Genomic DNA, 16,266 nt, shown 5'->3' on the forward strand with positions numbered 1-16,266 from the left:
TTATGGGTTTGAATTTCGGTCTAATAAGTAGGCGTGGTGCACATAGGTGTGAAAGATTAGTGCGAAAATTATGAGTCTTCAGATTTCTACAGCATCACCAATAACACAGTCTGCTGTTGGGTTTCCTAATAATCGAAGAGACCCTTCGCTACAAGCGTGGATTAATTCGACGGGACCAGGTCTCTCCAGTCAATCGGTACAATTGAATCACGATCAACCACTGCCGCCACATCCAGACTTCAGCCTTAAAGGAACAGGGCCTGTCAAAAAGGTAGTTTTATGCACTTAACACTTGCAAGCAATGCATAGGGTTGATGGCACACTAACAATCAACTCCAATCACAAGTAACTAGAAATACAATTGGTGTTTGTTGTGTACACTGAGATAGCTAGCTAGTTGGCATGAAGGTCTACTTATTTCTTGTAGATTGAAGATCAGATATCATCTGGACATCTTCATGAACTCAAAGCTCGATTTAATGTGAGATACTTAACTAGCTCAGTACTGTGAATGCGTACAGCTAGCTAACTGTGCATCATGTGTTATTTATTTATACATCATAGGCAGCTGACAAAGATGGTAGTGGAGCTCTTGATCTCACAGAGTTTATATCTATGTTTGACAAACTATTTGGATGGACAGGGAGTGTTAAGGTTTACATATATAGCTATAGTGTTCTATGAGTGCACTGTAGTCGACATGCACTGATGTAGCTATAGCTAACATGCATATGTTACAGGGATGTAGCAAAGCAAAAAACTATAGGGGGGGGCACTAAAGCAGTGGTGGAGGAGGGTATAGCTACTTGTGGGTACATGCACAGTGTGCGAAGCACACTCTCCTTCTAGGGGGGTCTGGGGGCATGACCCCCAGGAAAATTTTGAAAAGTAGGAGCTATGAGGTTGAATCTGGAGGCAATTTTAGCCAATAATCGTAATCACAGTTATGCTAGATAAGTAATCTTATAGCAACCTTGTATACCATATTAATGATGTGATAGAATGATGACATCACAAAACACAATTAATAAGGCCTTTAAGGGGCTGTTACTTGAACTAATTTCATGTTGTTAAATATACTCCCAGAGATACACATAGATAGGATAGCTAGTTATAAATTACTTATATGGATGAATTAATGAATTAACATCTTCCCCCCTGAGTAGCTATTAGCTACATTCTGTGTTAGTTCGCAGATCCGTAGTTGTCTGGGAAGTGCAGGGGGAAGTGGAACTGCTCTGATTCAGCTTCCTCCATCACAGGTTCGTTACTAGGGCTAGAGCCAGGGCTAGAACAATACTACCTCTGCTAGAACCGCTCGGGAACCGCTAGAAGTCTTTTAAGACAATTCATAGACTAACCAGTACAAGCAGACAAAAATTTCCATTCACCTCTACTCGACAAATTTCCTATTGAAAATTCACGCAAAACACAGTACTAGGGTAGTGACTATATAATATTAGGAACTTACTAGAACCATTTAAAATACTCAGAGCATCCAGAACACTTGTTAAAGTATCTAGTAATTGGATTTGGAGTACAGTTGAGGAATGTAGCCATTTCCAATCCCATATCTGGGGTTAGTATGTAGTGACTTGATTGCAGTGATCTAGTTCACATGTCCTCCACAACCACTAGAATCTTTGCATGGCACATGGTTTTAGTGCTGGCAACTGGCATTAAAATCCATTTGTCTATCATAGTGAATAGCCTATACACTTTTACGAAACACAAGCTACATGTAGGTAGGTCAACAGTGACAAAATCTGCAACATGTAGATTGTTTCAGTACACGTGCATATATGCATGGTGTACACATGTAAATGTATATTAGATACCATAGTAAAGCCAGTCTCAAATAAACACATGAACTGAAACAGGCACTAGGTACTTAGCTTAATGTAGAGAAGTTGCTGTGGAGCTCTGTAATTACATTGAACATTATATACTTAAAGATATTCTAGCTTGTAAGACAATTATGTAGCTAAGCATCTCTGATCTTAACTATTATATTACTACCTGTGCATAAACGGCTGTGACTGAATGGATGCTGGCTGGGTCTAATAAACATGTAGAAGGAAGCCAGGTGTATTTGTTATAACACATGGGCGTAGGAACAGGGGGGGCCACAGGGGCCAGGACCCCCCTAGTCTGTGGCCATGGATAGATAGAACAGGCCAGGACCCCTCCAGTTTGCAGCAGGAATCATTTTTACAGTAATGCACCATGTGACACGTAATAATTATAGATCATTGGCCTACTTGGATGCTGATTAGCTATGTTCCTTCCTCACCGAGTGAAATGTTGGTCCTAGACTCTTAGTTTATTTGAAATAATATTAGAGGCGCTTAGAATGCTGTGATAATAAGCTACACCTCACGTGTGATTTGTGTTAGAAAATAATTAAAGAACTGTGCAGCTGCAGAGAGTTAACTTATATCTCAGTCTCACTGCCAGAAAACTTTGTCAGAATTAATTCGTAGTCGTGGTAGACCTATTTCAAAGAGTCCAGTTGTTAGTGAAGGAGTTCTAGTGAGTAGTGCATGCGCAAGTCCTGTCATTTTATATGAGAAAGTAGCTAGCGTGCTATCGTTGCAGGTTCTTGTCTTGTTCAAGGTGACACATATCAAAACTTGTGTCACTACAAACCTCAGTCCACCAGAACCCCTGTTGCATCGAGTAGCATCCGAAAAGTAGCTCTCTGGGAAGTAGGTATTTCATGTGTCCATTCAAATATATGGAGTTTTTCTTACAAACGTTTAACCCACCAGAGCACTAGCACTGGCAAATACTGCACATAAATTTCACACCAACCTGTTGCTGCTAGAATGCTCTAAATAATGCTACCCGTTTTAATGGGGATTTCCCCATGTGTGACTTAGAATTGTCGCGATAAATGAGCCATGCGCAATCGTCAATACAAAATTTATGGGAGTTATTTGCAATCAACTGACTTCAACCTGCAAGAGCAGTGACTTCCCGGTTGAATTGTGATAAAAGTGTATTGAGCAAAGAAAGCTGAAGGTTAGAAATTGTTAATTCCACCCTTTTTTGGAAAAGTCTGATGTGTAAGGTGTAATGAAACCTTACGCTTTAAAAACAGTGTTTTGCGTACAAAATGTATTGAATAAACGAAATACGCATATGGCTTCATTTGACAAAATTTACAGACTAGTTTTGATATGTTGTGCTAAAGCTGTAATATCATAGAGTAGAAATGCAATGACTACTTCATCATGCAAATCTATAGGCCTTGAACTACAATTGAACAAAACAGACACCTTGTAGAATATTCCAGTGAGGCAGTAGTTGTGGACAAAATTTGCCATTCATGTGTACAGCCATTTTTCATCAAATTTTCAGTTGGAAAGTCAGATAAAACAGTACTACTGGTCAGTGACAATCTATTTAAACCATTAAAAACCTTCCTTAGAACAGTCAGAGCGTTTGAGCCATGCTTTCTAAAGTCTGCATGGCAAAGGTGCCAAATTCTTATACACGATTCAACAGACAAAAGTGTGTCTATATAGAACTACCGTAGAATCAGGTTGTTAAGCGCATGCGCTTATAATTTTCAGAGAAAACTTTTGTAAAAATCGTACTACCTGGTAGGCGCATACGTCTAATAAATAATTATGATGTGTTAACACGAAATCATTACATTCTTATAGAGGAGTAAGTAGTTCGTGCCAGTCACCATGCCAATGTGTAAGGATATTTGACTCTATTTCTGGGTGAAATCCTTCATAGATGAACAAGAATCATTGCAATCCAGAAGGCTGATTCGCTGTATACACAGTGAAGGGAGACACAACAGAGATGTATGTGCTCAAGGAGACATTCATTTTCCAATAATTACGGCGTTTCTTCCCGTGTAGCTTTGTCATGTCTTGAGCCTTGCAGTTGACCATGTGTGCTTATCAGCCATGGTTAATCACAAGAAATGTGTATGCGCTTAACAAATAATATGCACTTAATAGACACATGCGCTTAACAACCTCATTCGATGGTATCGACATGCCACTCCATTTCCAATCCTGTATCTGGGGTAAGTCTTAAAGTTCTGCTTATGATAGCTACCAATTATGTATCAGAAACCTATGCAATATGCTCAATATGCTACCGCATAGCCTAAACATTTCTAGGGGAAACACTGTTAATCCCCTCGAAACATTTCGAGGGGATTAACAGCAAAAATTTATCCTTGAAATATTTTTTATCCAATACATTTTGAGAAATCCGCGAAAATTTAAAATTAGGTAACATTGCTCAACCTCAAAAAAATTTCCCCTCGAAATTTGTGAGGCTATACAGTATCTCAACCTCTAAAGTACATGACTAACATTTGTGAAAATTGCAATGGTAAATATCCCCAGCAAAATGTCCCCAACAAAAATATCACCAGAAAAATGTTTGCAACTAAAATATCCCCAGCAAAAATGCGAAAAATTTTATGTAAGACTACAATCTGGCTGTTACCAATGCCTAAATGCATAGATAACATAATGCTATAGATGCTGTCAGACCTTCAGTTCTGGACACTGTAAAGTACTAATAAGAATCTGCAATGTAAATGTCATATAGATAAATGATATACACCATTGTATGTGACATAATTTTTTTACAGAATGAGGAACAAATAAAGGCTTTCTTCATGAAAATAGACTACAATTCTGATGGCTTGATTGACTGGGTATGCATACACTATTAGTTATGACCTATCAATGAGTTACATAGGATGAGTTTTGTACTTACATGCAACTGGAGCTCCGTGAAAAGGAAGATGCAGAATTACGACAAAAGGAAGTAAGAAAATGTCCATGCAGATAGCTCTTGACTGGTACCCTAATTTCTCCAGGTTACATTCCATGTACCAGCCAACACTGTAGTATCACCTCACAAGGACACAATGTGTAGAATAAGAAGTTTGTATGATGGTACTTTAGTATCATGTAGTCAGGTATGCTATACATGATGATGATGCCATTTTATGTACTGTACCATTTTAGGATGGGATAATTTGTTTCTGGACTGAAACTATGGAAGTGAAGAGACTTAGAAAAGTAAATGCATAATAAAATTATTACATATAAACTAGTTGTATACATAGCCTGAGATGAGTGTCCGAGGCAAGCCAAAATGGATCACAGACATGGCAATATGTAACACACATGGTAAAATCATACTAACCACTGGGTAGGTATTAATCTGCTCAAGCACTAAAACACATTTGTATACAGTGATAAAGAAATTCAGTTTTTTGAATTGGTCAATTTCGAACCATATTGTCAACTGTGTCAGTTGGATACTACACCATTAAAGATGGACTTCTGGTAAGTCTTATGTGTATCCTATCACTGCAAATGCATAAGCACCCAAACAGGTCAAATCCCAATGACTGTAACGACTGCATGCTAGTGTATGGTGACAATGTGGTAGGTATTATACAATAAGGAGTGTTAATCAGTGTGAAATGTTTACTATGTTGTGTATAGGGATGTGTTAATGTCTTGATGATCTCTAACCTACAAGAAGCTTTCAAGTCAGTTACCCAACTGTAGACAGACTAAATATTTATGTCTGACGATGTAATTACAGCTATTGGAAGAAGGGACCCAAAATGAATGGTTCTCCATCAATGACATTAGACAGGTCAGCATTCCGTCAATCACTCCATTACTGATGCTATCAACAATTCCATAGTGTGGCTAATGACCCAGATTCCTATACCAAGTATCACAGGTAGGCAGCAGACAGTACTATAAAGCTATAAATATACATCATTTTAGATGGAAAGTTCACCCTGACTGGATTCAATGGGTATGTTGAGTATGTTAGTGATGCTTGTTACTACCATGTCATTTATAGGTACGATACATACATGGACTGCGATCAGTGTTATCTTGTTGTAGTGATGTTGATACATCACTAGTAGTCGGTTAGTACACTATGAGATAACACATACATGTAATATGTCACAAATAGGTTCTCCACATGGTAGTACACAAGTAGATCTGGCACTCAAAGAGCCAGTGCATGTTACTGTAGAAAGGAGCGTTTCAGTTTGTGTTCCTTCATCTGCTGCCAGAGGTATAAATCTTAATATAAATTCCTACAAGTATATACATCGATATATAGCTGGTTCACTTATTAAAGCTCGTCCTAAAAGTGCCATTCCTGCTAAATCACGTATGCAATGTGATCAGAGGATCTTTAAAGTTCCAAAAGGTATAGCAATGTTTGACTACTCTGAGAAACACAAGGTGATTGCTACTGGTGGAATGGACCAGATTGTAAGAGTATGGAATCCTTTTGTAACAAAGTAAGCAAAGGTGCACAAACCAAAAATTCATTTATATCAATTCTTTGTAATATTGCAGCAAACCAATTGGAAAAATGTATGGCCACACATCACCCATTCTCTTCTTGGTTATCAACGATCGACATGAACACATTTATACTATTGCATTTGACAACTGTGTGAAGGTTAGCTAAACACTTTAATAGAAAATACACTAAATTGTCACACTATTGTTAAAGGTGTGGGACCTTACAGAGTATACTTGTGTAACTTCAGTTACATCTGGTGCACACAAAGTCTTTACTACTGTTGATGGTTTGGAATAATGTGCTACAAATTGTACTTTACTTGTGTATTTTGTAGTTGCTTATTTCAGTCAAGCAATGCAGTGTATAGCATTAGCAAATGAACAAATGTCAGTACTAAAACTTGTTCCACAGTAAGTTGACAATTCAGCACTGCACATAATTGTTTACTGATGTGTTCCTAGTGGCATACACCATGAGCAAATGATTAAGACTCATTTATTACCTGTGGTAGCTGTTGAATATAGTGAATGTTTTAAGCAAGTGCTAACAGCTTGTGAAGATTCAGTATGTACTCTGTTTAACAGTTTTACCACTTCCATTGAACGTATCTACATAGGTCATCAAAGTCTGGGATGTGGATACTGGGATGAAAATATTTGAATTTTGCAATGTCCATGACGGACATCCTATAACATCTATAGCCCTGGATGATACAAGAAGGAAATTGATCACAGCTGGTCAGGATGGCAAGGTTAAGATATGGAACTACAATAATGGCAGCTGTATTAGAATTATGGACAAAGGTATACAAGTAACCCTGTATTGAACATCACAGCGCATGTGATAACAATTAAAGGAACCAGTGAAGAAATTACAAGTGTTGTTTATGCAACTGTTAACCTAAACAGGTAAGGTAGCAGTCTCAATTATATGGAATCCTTCATGGATCCTCAAAATAATGTTTAAAAAAACTACCTTATCCATATGTGCATAAGCCATACGGTATTTCATTTAGATATGTGATTGGTGTGGGCTGGGACAAAGAAATTAATGTGTTTTCGGTATGGCATAATACTAAGTATAGAAGATATGAGACATGAAGTACCTATAGGATGTAACTGATAGTGTCTATCAAGTACAAACACCTTTACAATCGTGGAAGACCATATCAGTAAGTTGTCAGTGTTTGTTTTATTAGATTATAATGTAATTATACGTCCGCATAGAAATACTCCCATACTGATGATATACTATGTGTTACATATGGGGACCCACACTACCTGGCAACTGGAAGTTTTGATGGTGAAGTAAGTAGTAAAGGTGCAGTGTATTAATATTCACTAGTAGTATCTAACTGTTCTATTAAAGTACTTAAACCTATATGGCTTATGATGACATTTCAAGGAATGTCATTTTAAGTTGACATTGAAAATAAAATAATAGGGTTATGAAATACATTTGTAGATTTCACGTACCATCTCAAGATTGGTCAATTGAGAATAAAAAAGTATAATTGTGTCTCTTAATTGTCCATCACTTACAGATCATAATTTGGAACATGATTTCTTGCTACATCTACTGCAAAATGAAGGCATGTGTTCCTAAAGAAATTGGCAACTGCAAATACTGTAAGATGTACAAATAAGGTCATAAACAAGTAATCACTGTGTGTGTGTGTGTCCAGTGGAAGGTGACATGGCTATTTCCCATTTAATATTTTTGAATAGTCGTTCTCGGAGCAGAAAGTCTGCTAGCCTAATTGCCAATGGTCCAGCAGGTAATATATACTGTCATGGACAACGGAATGTATTTCATATGGTACTTGTATTTTATAGGATGTGTACACTTTTGGAATGTAAATAATAGTTCTAATCCAGTAGGATACTTTGTGGCTGTGAGTTGTCTCTCTATACAGTGGAACCTCAGTTATCCAAACCCCTTGGAATCAGGGGTGGTCCATAAGTCTGAAAAGTCCACATCCCTGAACTGTCCTTAAATTTTAAAAATATTAATATTCCAAATACCCTAATAGAACAGTCACTACTCTAATAGAGCAGTCATTTCTGTAGTTTGGTTAACTGAGAATCAGGGGTCCAGAAAACTGAAGTTCCACTGTACATAATTATTTTGTGTGAACTGTGATCAGAAAGCAACAACAATATAATAAAAGGCAATTACATGTTAACTAGCTACCCACACAATGACTAAACTGATCATATAATCCATCAATACAAGGTCCTAATAGACTGTTTAATTAGAGTATTTTGTAAATTAGTGTATATTCTATTAGAGTATTTTATTTTATTTCTTAAGTTTTGGTCCATAATTCTCATTACATATCAAAAGCACACTCTACTAGTATAGGACCATAATCTGTTGTAGTGATTCTCTAATAATTGAATAATCAGCACTGATAACTATCAGTTTCTGTTTTCCATTACATATCAATATCCATACATAGGTGAACTGTTGATATCAGCCAGCACGAAAAGTAGAGCTATCACCTCCTAATCAACAGCTACCATAGAACAGGAAAGTTTGACAAAAGAAAAGGTTGACGAATTGGTTCCTTTAACTCATCAAACGTCCATAAGCACCTTTAACAATAGGCATTTTGATATAAAATCTATATAATAATTCTGTAACTCTTTTCCGGCACTGTCCCTTCGTTCTTGGTCGGATTCCAATCGGATCGGTACCATTCAAATCTAAAATTTGAGGCGAATCTTTTGATCATGGATTGGTGGTGATTCGTTAAACTGCGGGAAATATCCTTTAAACCACCGTAGCTACCCGAGGAAGACACGAATGTGTCCAAAACTTTCTGGAGACCTTTATCGTGTTACCAGTCTTCCCCATCCCAGCTTACACCAGACGTTTCTCTCCCCCTGTGGACGACATAACGAGAAACAGAAAATCGAGGCCATAAAATTTTAAACAAAAACTCCTCCCTGGTTTTTCCCCCGATTAGCTTCAAACTCGCTAGACCAACTACCCGTCCAAAACAATGTGTCATAAGGTGGTTTTCGTGTCTGTCATTACGTGCTAACCTTGGTTGCAAGATACTTATCACTGTCAATGGCCATTATAAGTTTACGATACGCGTGTACGGCGTTCCGGTATACAAGCGTTGCCAATAGAAAATCAGATGACGTATTGGTATAAAAGCTTACAATGAAATAGGATCAATCACTTTTTCATGATTTAACCAATCACATCAGCTAATTTGATCATGTGATCTGGTGTGTACGCTATCATCCGGCAACAAAAAAAATTTTTTATCAAACCCACCAGTATAAAAGGAGAGTTTCGTTGTGGGTGTGGCAAGTCTACGCGCTATGATCGGGCTACTTGACAGTCTACATAAGGAAGACTCGCCAGGAATACACACTCTGCACCCTGCTGTGCTGTCCACTACAAGGATAGAGAAGTGTCAGCTACTGCGACACGAATATAAGCAGGTCACCTAAAACGGAGGATTACCAGCAACACCACTGTAAGGGAGAAGGAAACAGTCGTAGTATGGGTGGCAATTTAACGAGCTATTATCACTCTAATCAGGCTACCTAACAGACTACACAAGGAAGATTCGCCATTATGAGAGATGAAGAAGGGAAGATTACGTTCAACTACTGTAATAAAACATACATCTACCTTACCAGGCTACGAATCGTGCACAACATCATGAAGTGACTGTTGCAGTCTTCAATGTGTAGGGAGACATAAGATACGTTTTCATTCCTTGGTAACTCCACAGGGACAGCTGAAACTTCTAGAAGCTCTATTACTTATCTCCGTTGAACTACCCTAATAGAACATACATCACGATATCTACCCTAACACACACAACCTCTCTACCAACAATCAATCAGTCAATATCTTTCTCTAGAGTAACCACTCTTCATATGAAGGATTCATCTTGGTAATGTACCTTGATTCAGAAAGCAACAAAAGAACTCTTCTCTATCCAAATCCACATGGTTGTGTTGACCTTGCTCAGTACAGCTGATAAACTTGAATACCCATACTCAATACTGTACTGCATACACACTTGGTCATGCAATAAGTAAACATTACATTACCATGACTAGGATGTAGAAATAAAACTACAATTCAGTTACTCAAATTGACTACATAAATATACAAAATGAATGTGCCAAATGCAAGTTGAATTAGAACATAGCTCATTGTGGTGATGCACCAACTATTGGTAAATTGATCCTCATACCACACTCAAAGATTTTGTTAGTTCATGCAACATCATCAAAGTTGAGTGCATCCCTGCCATTCCAGTACATCCCTGCCATCAATTTACTGCCATTCATGTCTTTGTTGGTATGTAATGATGTGATTACTCCTTGAATCACACGCATTTTGCGCGGGTACCACTAGTTATTATGATTTCTTGATCATATCAACATTCATTTGATCAAAGCTGTAATTTTTCTTCCGTAAAAATCTGTCACAGAGTATACATATCAATGCCATGAAGTGGTAATAACAAATTATTGGCCAGTCTTTTACTCTATTGAAGGATCACTACCCTGCAGGTGCTTTTCTTCAGATAGTTCACATTATGTGTTGTTAGCAGCCACAGTCAATAATTTTATGTGGTAGCAATCTTTTAGTAAATTATGTGACTGTTTACAGACAACTCATCGGTGCATCACTGCCATGTCCATTGACAGCAAGGATAAGGTTTTGGTTACAGCTGATGTTAAAGGTTGTTAAAATTAATAATAAACCACATATTGGTGTATAACTTGTAATAGGCTTTGTAGCATTATGGAATATTGAGAAATACTGTTCAGATGATCATGACTCAACTACTACTACTACTACTCCAACTAGTAAGCAATTGTTTACTGTGACATATGTTACTGTGACATATGTTAATGTAACTCTCTGTCACTGCACACAGAACGAATCAGTTGGAGAGCTCACGTACAGCAAGTAACAAGGTACTCATGATAGTGGATGTACTTATGCATGATATTATTATACAGCCCACACCTTGCAGTACATCCCACACCTTGCAGTACATAACATAGACCCTAAATTTGGATGCCTTTATAATCATGGCACTCATTTGTGGTCCCATTTCAGAAATCAGGGCATCTTTCTAACAAGGCCAACTATGATCTTTAGGTGTTTGAAAAGCATGTTACACTGTACTACTGCGTAACGCATGGTTATATGTGTTATGTGATGTGTTCTATGGTCACAGCGTAAAGATAGTTGATGGTAAAGACATTCTGATCACATCTTCTGAAGACTGTTCAGTGAGACTATGGACTACCATAGGACATTACATAGGTAACTATTATATTAGTGGAAAAGGAACCTATAAACATTACTTATATAAATAATCACTAATAAGATTCACTATATGTACACACTACGCATACCTTTATTGCTTGCCCAACAATCCTCCGACCCACCTAGCCAGGAGATACTGAGGAATCCACTGTTTATTTAGACCAGGTGAGCCAGGAAACCCAACTGAGCCTGGTTAATCAACCTGGTCTGAATCCTACTGCATAAAGAACCCAAACATAGATACATGTATTCCTATTGGGAAATCCTCTAACCTGCCTTTCCTCCACTACACAGTCAGGGACACCATTAGCCACACCACTAACCAGTGGTCTGCTATATTTGCAAACTATGAGGACATCAGCACATGCATGTTCGCAATTGTGCTCACACATACACACACACAGAGCAAAGCCGTACGAAGAACAGCTATTGTCACCCACCGAGCCAGCACCAGGATGCCTGTGCACCACTCAGGCGCTTGAGCTTGTGCAGGAAAATCCTCCTGGGGCAGGGCTAGTAACCTGCAGGAGGACTGTCCAGGTCTCACGGAGAGAGGTTGCGGAACTCAAAGTTCCACAACTATACTTCATAACACTGCTAAGCGAATCAAGGACAGTTGGGCATTTACTTCTCCAGTTAATACCAGGTACCCATTAATGTTACAGCTGGGTGGGCTGCTTCCCCAGTTGACAGCAGACAACTAGGTCCCCAGTAACAGCTGGGTAGACTGGAACAATGTGAGTAAAGTTTCTTGCTCAAGGAAACAGCAACACCAAAGTGGTGTAACCGGGAATCGAACCTGGGACCTTTTGATCACCAGGCAGATGCCCTAACCACTTGGCTATGCTGCCTCACACACACACGTGCGCACGCATGCATGCACGCATACACACAAAGCAACTTGGTGAATCAGCACTAGGACATCTATCAGGTGCTGTGAGTCAGCACAGGAAAATTCTCCTGGGGTAAGACTAGTAACTTGCAGAGGCTGTACCATGTCTCACAGGTGGAGGTGTGGACACCTGAAGTAGTCCTACCTACCTACTGTATGGACAATTGACATTTGCTTCCCCAGTTAACACCAGGTACCCAGTGATGTTACAGCTGGTGGGCCGTTTCCATAGTTGACACCAAGTCCCCATTTAAACAGCTGGGTAGACTGGAACAGTGTCATTAAAGTTTCTTACTCAAGGAAATACCAACAATGACAACTGGGCATAACTGGGTATCAAAATGGAGACCTTTTGATTACTAGACCAGGTGCTCTAATTATTTGGCTACACTGCCCCACACATGCACACACACATATACCAAGAGCCCAAAACTACTGTAAGACACTTTTGCACTTTTGATGTCTGTATATTTCCTGTAGGCACTTGTGGTCAACATCAGTTGTGGAACATTAATGACCACAACACATACATGCATCCATTCATTCCTGGTGAAATTTTGATGGATCCTCTCAGCCTTCCTAGTTGTTTAAAGAGTTACGACAGTAAGACTACTGAGACTATCACACAACGAAATGTTCAGATGCGATATTCACAACACCTTGATGATGCAGAGGTACCATTTATCCCATAATGTTCTAATATAAGTAAATGGTACTGCATATTTGGTTAATAACTTAGACACTTGGTTACAATGGACAACTGTTTGCATAGTAACCATTGCCAAATTTAATATTAATTTTGTAGGAATCAATGTCTAAAGTAGCTTCTCCAGCTTTTAAAAGGGTAGCATATCTAGGTCATGAGATATGATATTTTGAAGCTTGTAGTTGTCCAATACATTGTTAGGAAGCAACAGTTGCCCCTTCTGGACAATCACATACATGTATAGGAATTTAAAAATATCTTATGACCTATATACACTATCCATTGGAGAGATTATTTTTGACAAAAAAATCAATGAGATGTGACAATTTTTTGAATTTGTTGTATTATATCTACCAAAAGGAGCAACCGTTTCTCCAGAGACCAACAATGTCATATCTCATAATTATGCTATCCTTTTAAAAATTGGAGAAGTTATTATAAATATACATTGACACCTGCAAAATATAATGTAGTAATTCGGGTTGCTAGCTAGGTTATCATGTTTTATTATGAAATTTGTCTATTACTACCTTTAAAACTTTCTTATCCTGTCCAAGGAGAATTTACCATAATCATTGAGAAACTTTAAGCAGCTATTGCATGTACCATGATCAGGGGCGGGGGGTTGTAACTATCATAGAGATTATGGAGGGGGCTTAGAATTATCTCTAGCTGTCATTGGACAGTTGTATCGCTAATTATTCAAATGCTTAGCTACCTGATTCTACTATGATAAATTCTTTAAGATCAATTTACCCTAATAAAGCAGTCACCTTAACATAACAGTCATTAATAGTGACTGCTGAAAATCACTCTCAGATTCAATTTATTTCCTGGGGGCATACCCCCAGTTCCTACGTAGATCAACTAGGTACTACTACAAATGCCCCAAGATCAAAACACTCTCTAGACTAAGCAGTCACCCTAATATAACACTCAAGCTAATGTTAATAGTATTCTGATAAGCTGCTATAGATTCAAGTCTAATTTTCTAAATTTTCTGGGGGTTGGTGACATTCCCACATACCCCTGCTTTGTCCGCTAAGGCATGTCATCCCTTAGATAAGCCAAACTACATCTTAGCCCCACCCCCTAAAAAGGGTGTCTGACCACAATGATAGCACTATATGAAATAATGTTTGTTTTTGTTTAAAGGAGGAAATAACTATTGGAAATGTTAACTTTACAGTCCCTGGGTAAGCTACAGACACATTTTCATATAAAACTATATATTTGTTGTTGTTGTTTCTTTTTATTTTTAACATCAGATACCTTCCGGAGGATGAAAAACTAGTTGGCAAAAGGTAAGTGCTGTTATTGAGTTGTACTCAATGATTCAGTAATTTTCTATTTTTAGACTACGTCATGAGAGGACCCACCAAGAATGTTCCCCTAATATGGTCAGCTCATACAGGGCACTGAAATGTTTTGCAGTTGAAGAAAGTGAACACGTTACAAAGCAAAGGCCTCCAAAACGACCAACTGAATTTTTAGACTTTCGTTAAATTCCATCAGTAAAATCATCCTTTATTTTATAATCCAATCACAAGGGATGGCAGCCTGTAGCTACTGTACACTATATTGCTAATGCCACTGAATGATTTACATACTCTGCGACCAATGGATGGCTTGGTGACAACAGAATTTTGGGTAAAACTTAGATGGTACCTGGTAAGATTGGTGAAGTGTGGTTTAGTCGTTACAAAATGATAAGAATGGTAACTGAACTGAATTGGTGGATTAGCTGAAATCGTTTGAATGAGAATGACAGGCTGGTGCATTGTGTGTAGCTTGAGAACAATATAATGCTGTTCATTTAAATGCCTCCCATATTGCTTTTAATAAAAGCTCTTAATGGTTGGTACCTTTGATTGTGTATCCATCTCTCTAATTCCTAATTTCCTATCCAGATTGGTTTCACTCTATGATAAGATACAGTAGATTGCAGGAAGGTTGTCAGTTACAATTTCTTTTGCTGATGATGATCATGTGAAAAACAGCTAATCAGATGCTTCATAAGAATTTGAAATGTCAGCCTGCCTAGTATCATTGGTTGACTTTCAAATGATTCCCATTCAGAATTTTTGTGGAGGTCTTGCTTGTATTCTAATAGTGCTTGTATTGTGCAGCCTTAGGTGGTCCTGCAGCTGCAAAACATCCTGTATAGTATGTACAATTGTACATTTTGGGCTCTAAAACTTTTAATAACTCACAATCGAGGATAGTTACACAAGTTCTTGACATTTAATTGGCTCATTTGTAATACTGCTTGACCAGCTAACAAAACTCTTGTCTGACACATTGTTTATGGATATCCCTCCTGGAGGAAACTGAGTGTGGCGCTCGATAAGAAATTGGGTGGCCTGCAGTTTGAATTCTGGGGTTCCGGGAGGGATTTTTTTTCCTTTCTTTGGCCCATTTTCTGTTTCGCCTTATTAGCTGGTGTAAAGTTGTCTTAAAGTCTGTTTATTAGGTTAAGTAATTTAAAGGCTGCAGCACAAGTTGCTGTAGACCTTCAGTGCTGGTCACTGTAAAGCTATAATAACAATAAAAAGTTTTTGTTATATACACTTCCTATGCAGAAGCCATAAAGTACACGTTACAGCTTTTCCCTGAATTTGTAATGGACATGTCTTATGACATTCTAATTGATTTTATTATTTTAACTTCTCAACAATTGGCAGGGCCTTTCTTCCTTGTTGGAAGTAGCTACAAATAAACCTACGGGTAGTTTACAAAAAAAATTTTACAGAACCCAAACAATAACATAGGGAATCGGTTACTGATTGGATAATAAACATTCATCATTTACATGTCAATTTCCTTTATAGCTCTGATGGTAGAGAATTACACATTATAGCTAGCTCTGATCATTCTGATGGCCAGAACTACATTAACAAGTTTGGATGGACATAACTAAGGTTATGATTAAAAAAGGAAAAATAATGTATTGCAAACATATGGGAATGCAAATTTAAGGCAACATGGTGCAGCAGTGAAAAGACTGCTACTGTCAAAT

The 16,266-nt window shown here is 38.0% G+C and overlaps 1 protein-coding gene across 1 annotated transcript; it reads left to right on the forward strand.

Moving 5' to 3' along the window:
• The first annotated feature begins 18 nt into the window (after positions 1 to 18).
• On the forward strand, positions 19 to 14,785 carry LOC136268093 (cilia- and flagella-associated protein 337-like). The gene is made up of 37 exons (XM_066063323.1): positions 19 to 271; positions 428 to 481; positions 565 to 654; positions 4,628 to 4,693; positions 4,738 to 4,806; positions 4,859 to 4,960; positions 5,010 to 5,063; positions 5,111 to 5,196; positions 5,241 to 5,333; positions 5,384 to 5,435; positions 5,496 to 5,542; positions 5,599 to 5,652; positions 5,704 to 5,742; positions 5,790 to 5,820; positions 5,869 to 5,938; positions 5,986 to 6,090; positions 6,139 to 6,322; positions 6,381 to 6,486; positions 6,541 to 6,616; positions 6,665 to 6,740; positions 6,792 to 6,894; positions 6,947 to 7,133; positions 7,187 to 7,238; positions 7,346 to 7,391; positions 7,442 to 7,501; positions 7,557 to 7,637; positions 7,874 to 7,958; positions 8,015 to 8,107; positions 8,166 to 8,224; positions 10,981 to 11,053; positions 11,103 to 11,180; positions 11,252 to 11,291; positions 11,558 to 11,646; positions 13,022 to 13,215; positions 14,403 to 14,443; positions 14,516 to 14,551; positions 14,605 to 14,785. Exons 1-37 carry the CDS (start codon positions 71 to 73, stop codon positions 14,750 to 14,752), a joined length of 3,120 nt encoding a protein of 1,039 aa, XP_065919395.1. The 5' UTR covers positions 19 to 70; the 3' UTR covers positions 14,753 to 14,785.
• Positions 14,786 to 16,266: the final 1,481 nt, after the last annotated feature.

Source organism: Dysidea avara, chromosome 10, assembly GCF_963678975.1.
Source record: "Dysidea avara chromosome 10, odDysAvar1.4, whole genome shotgun sequence".
Taxonomy (NCBI): Eukaryota; Metazoa; Porifera; class Demospongiae; order Dictyoceratida; family Dysideidae; genus Dysidea; species Dysidea avara.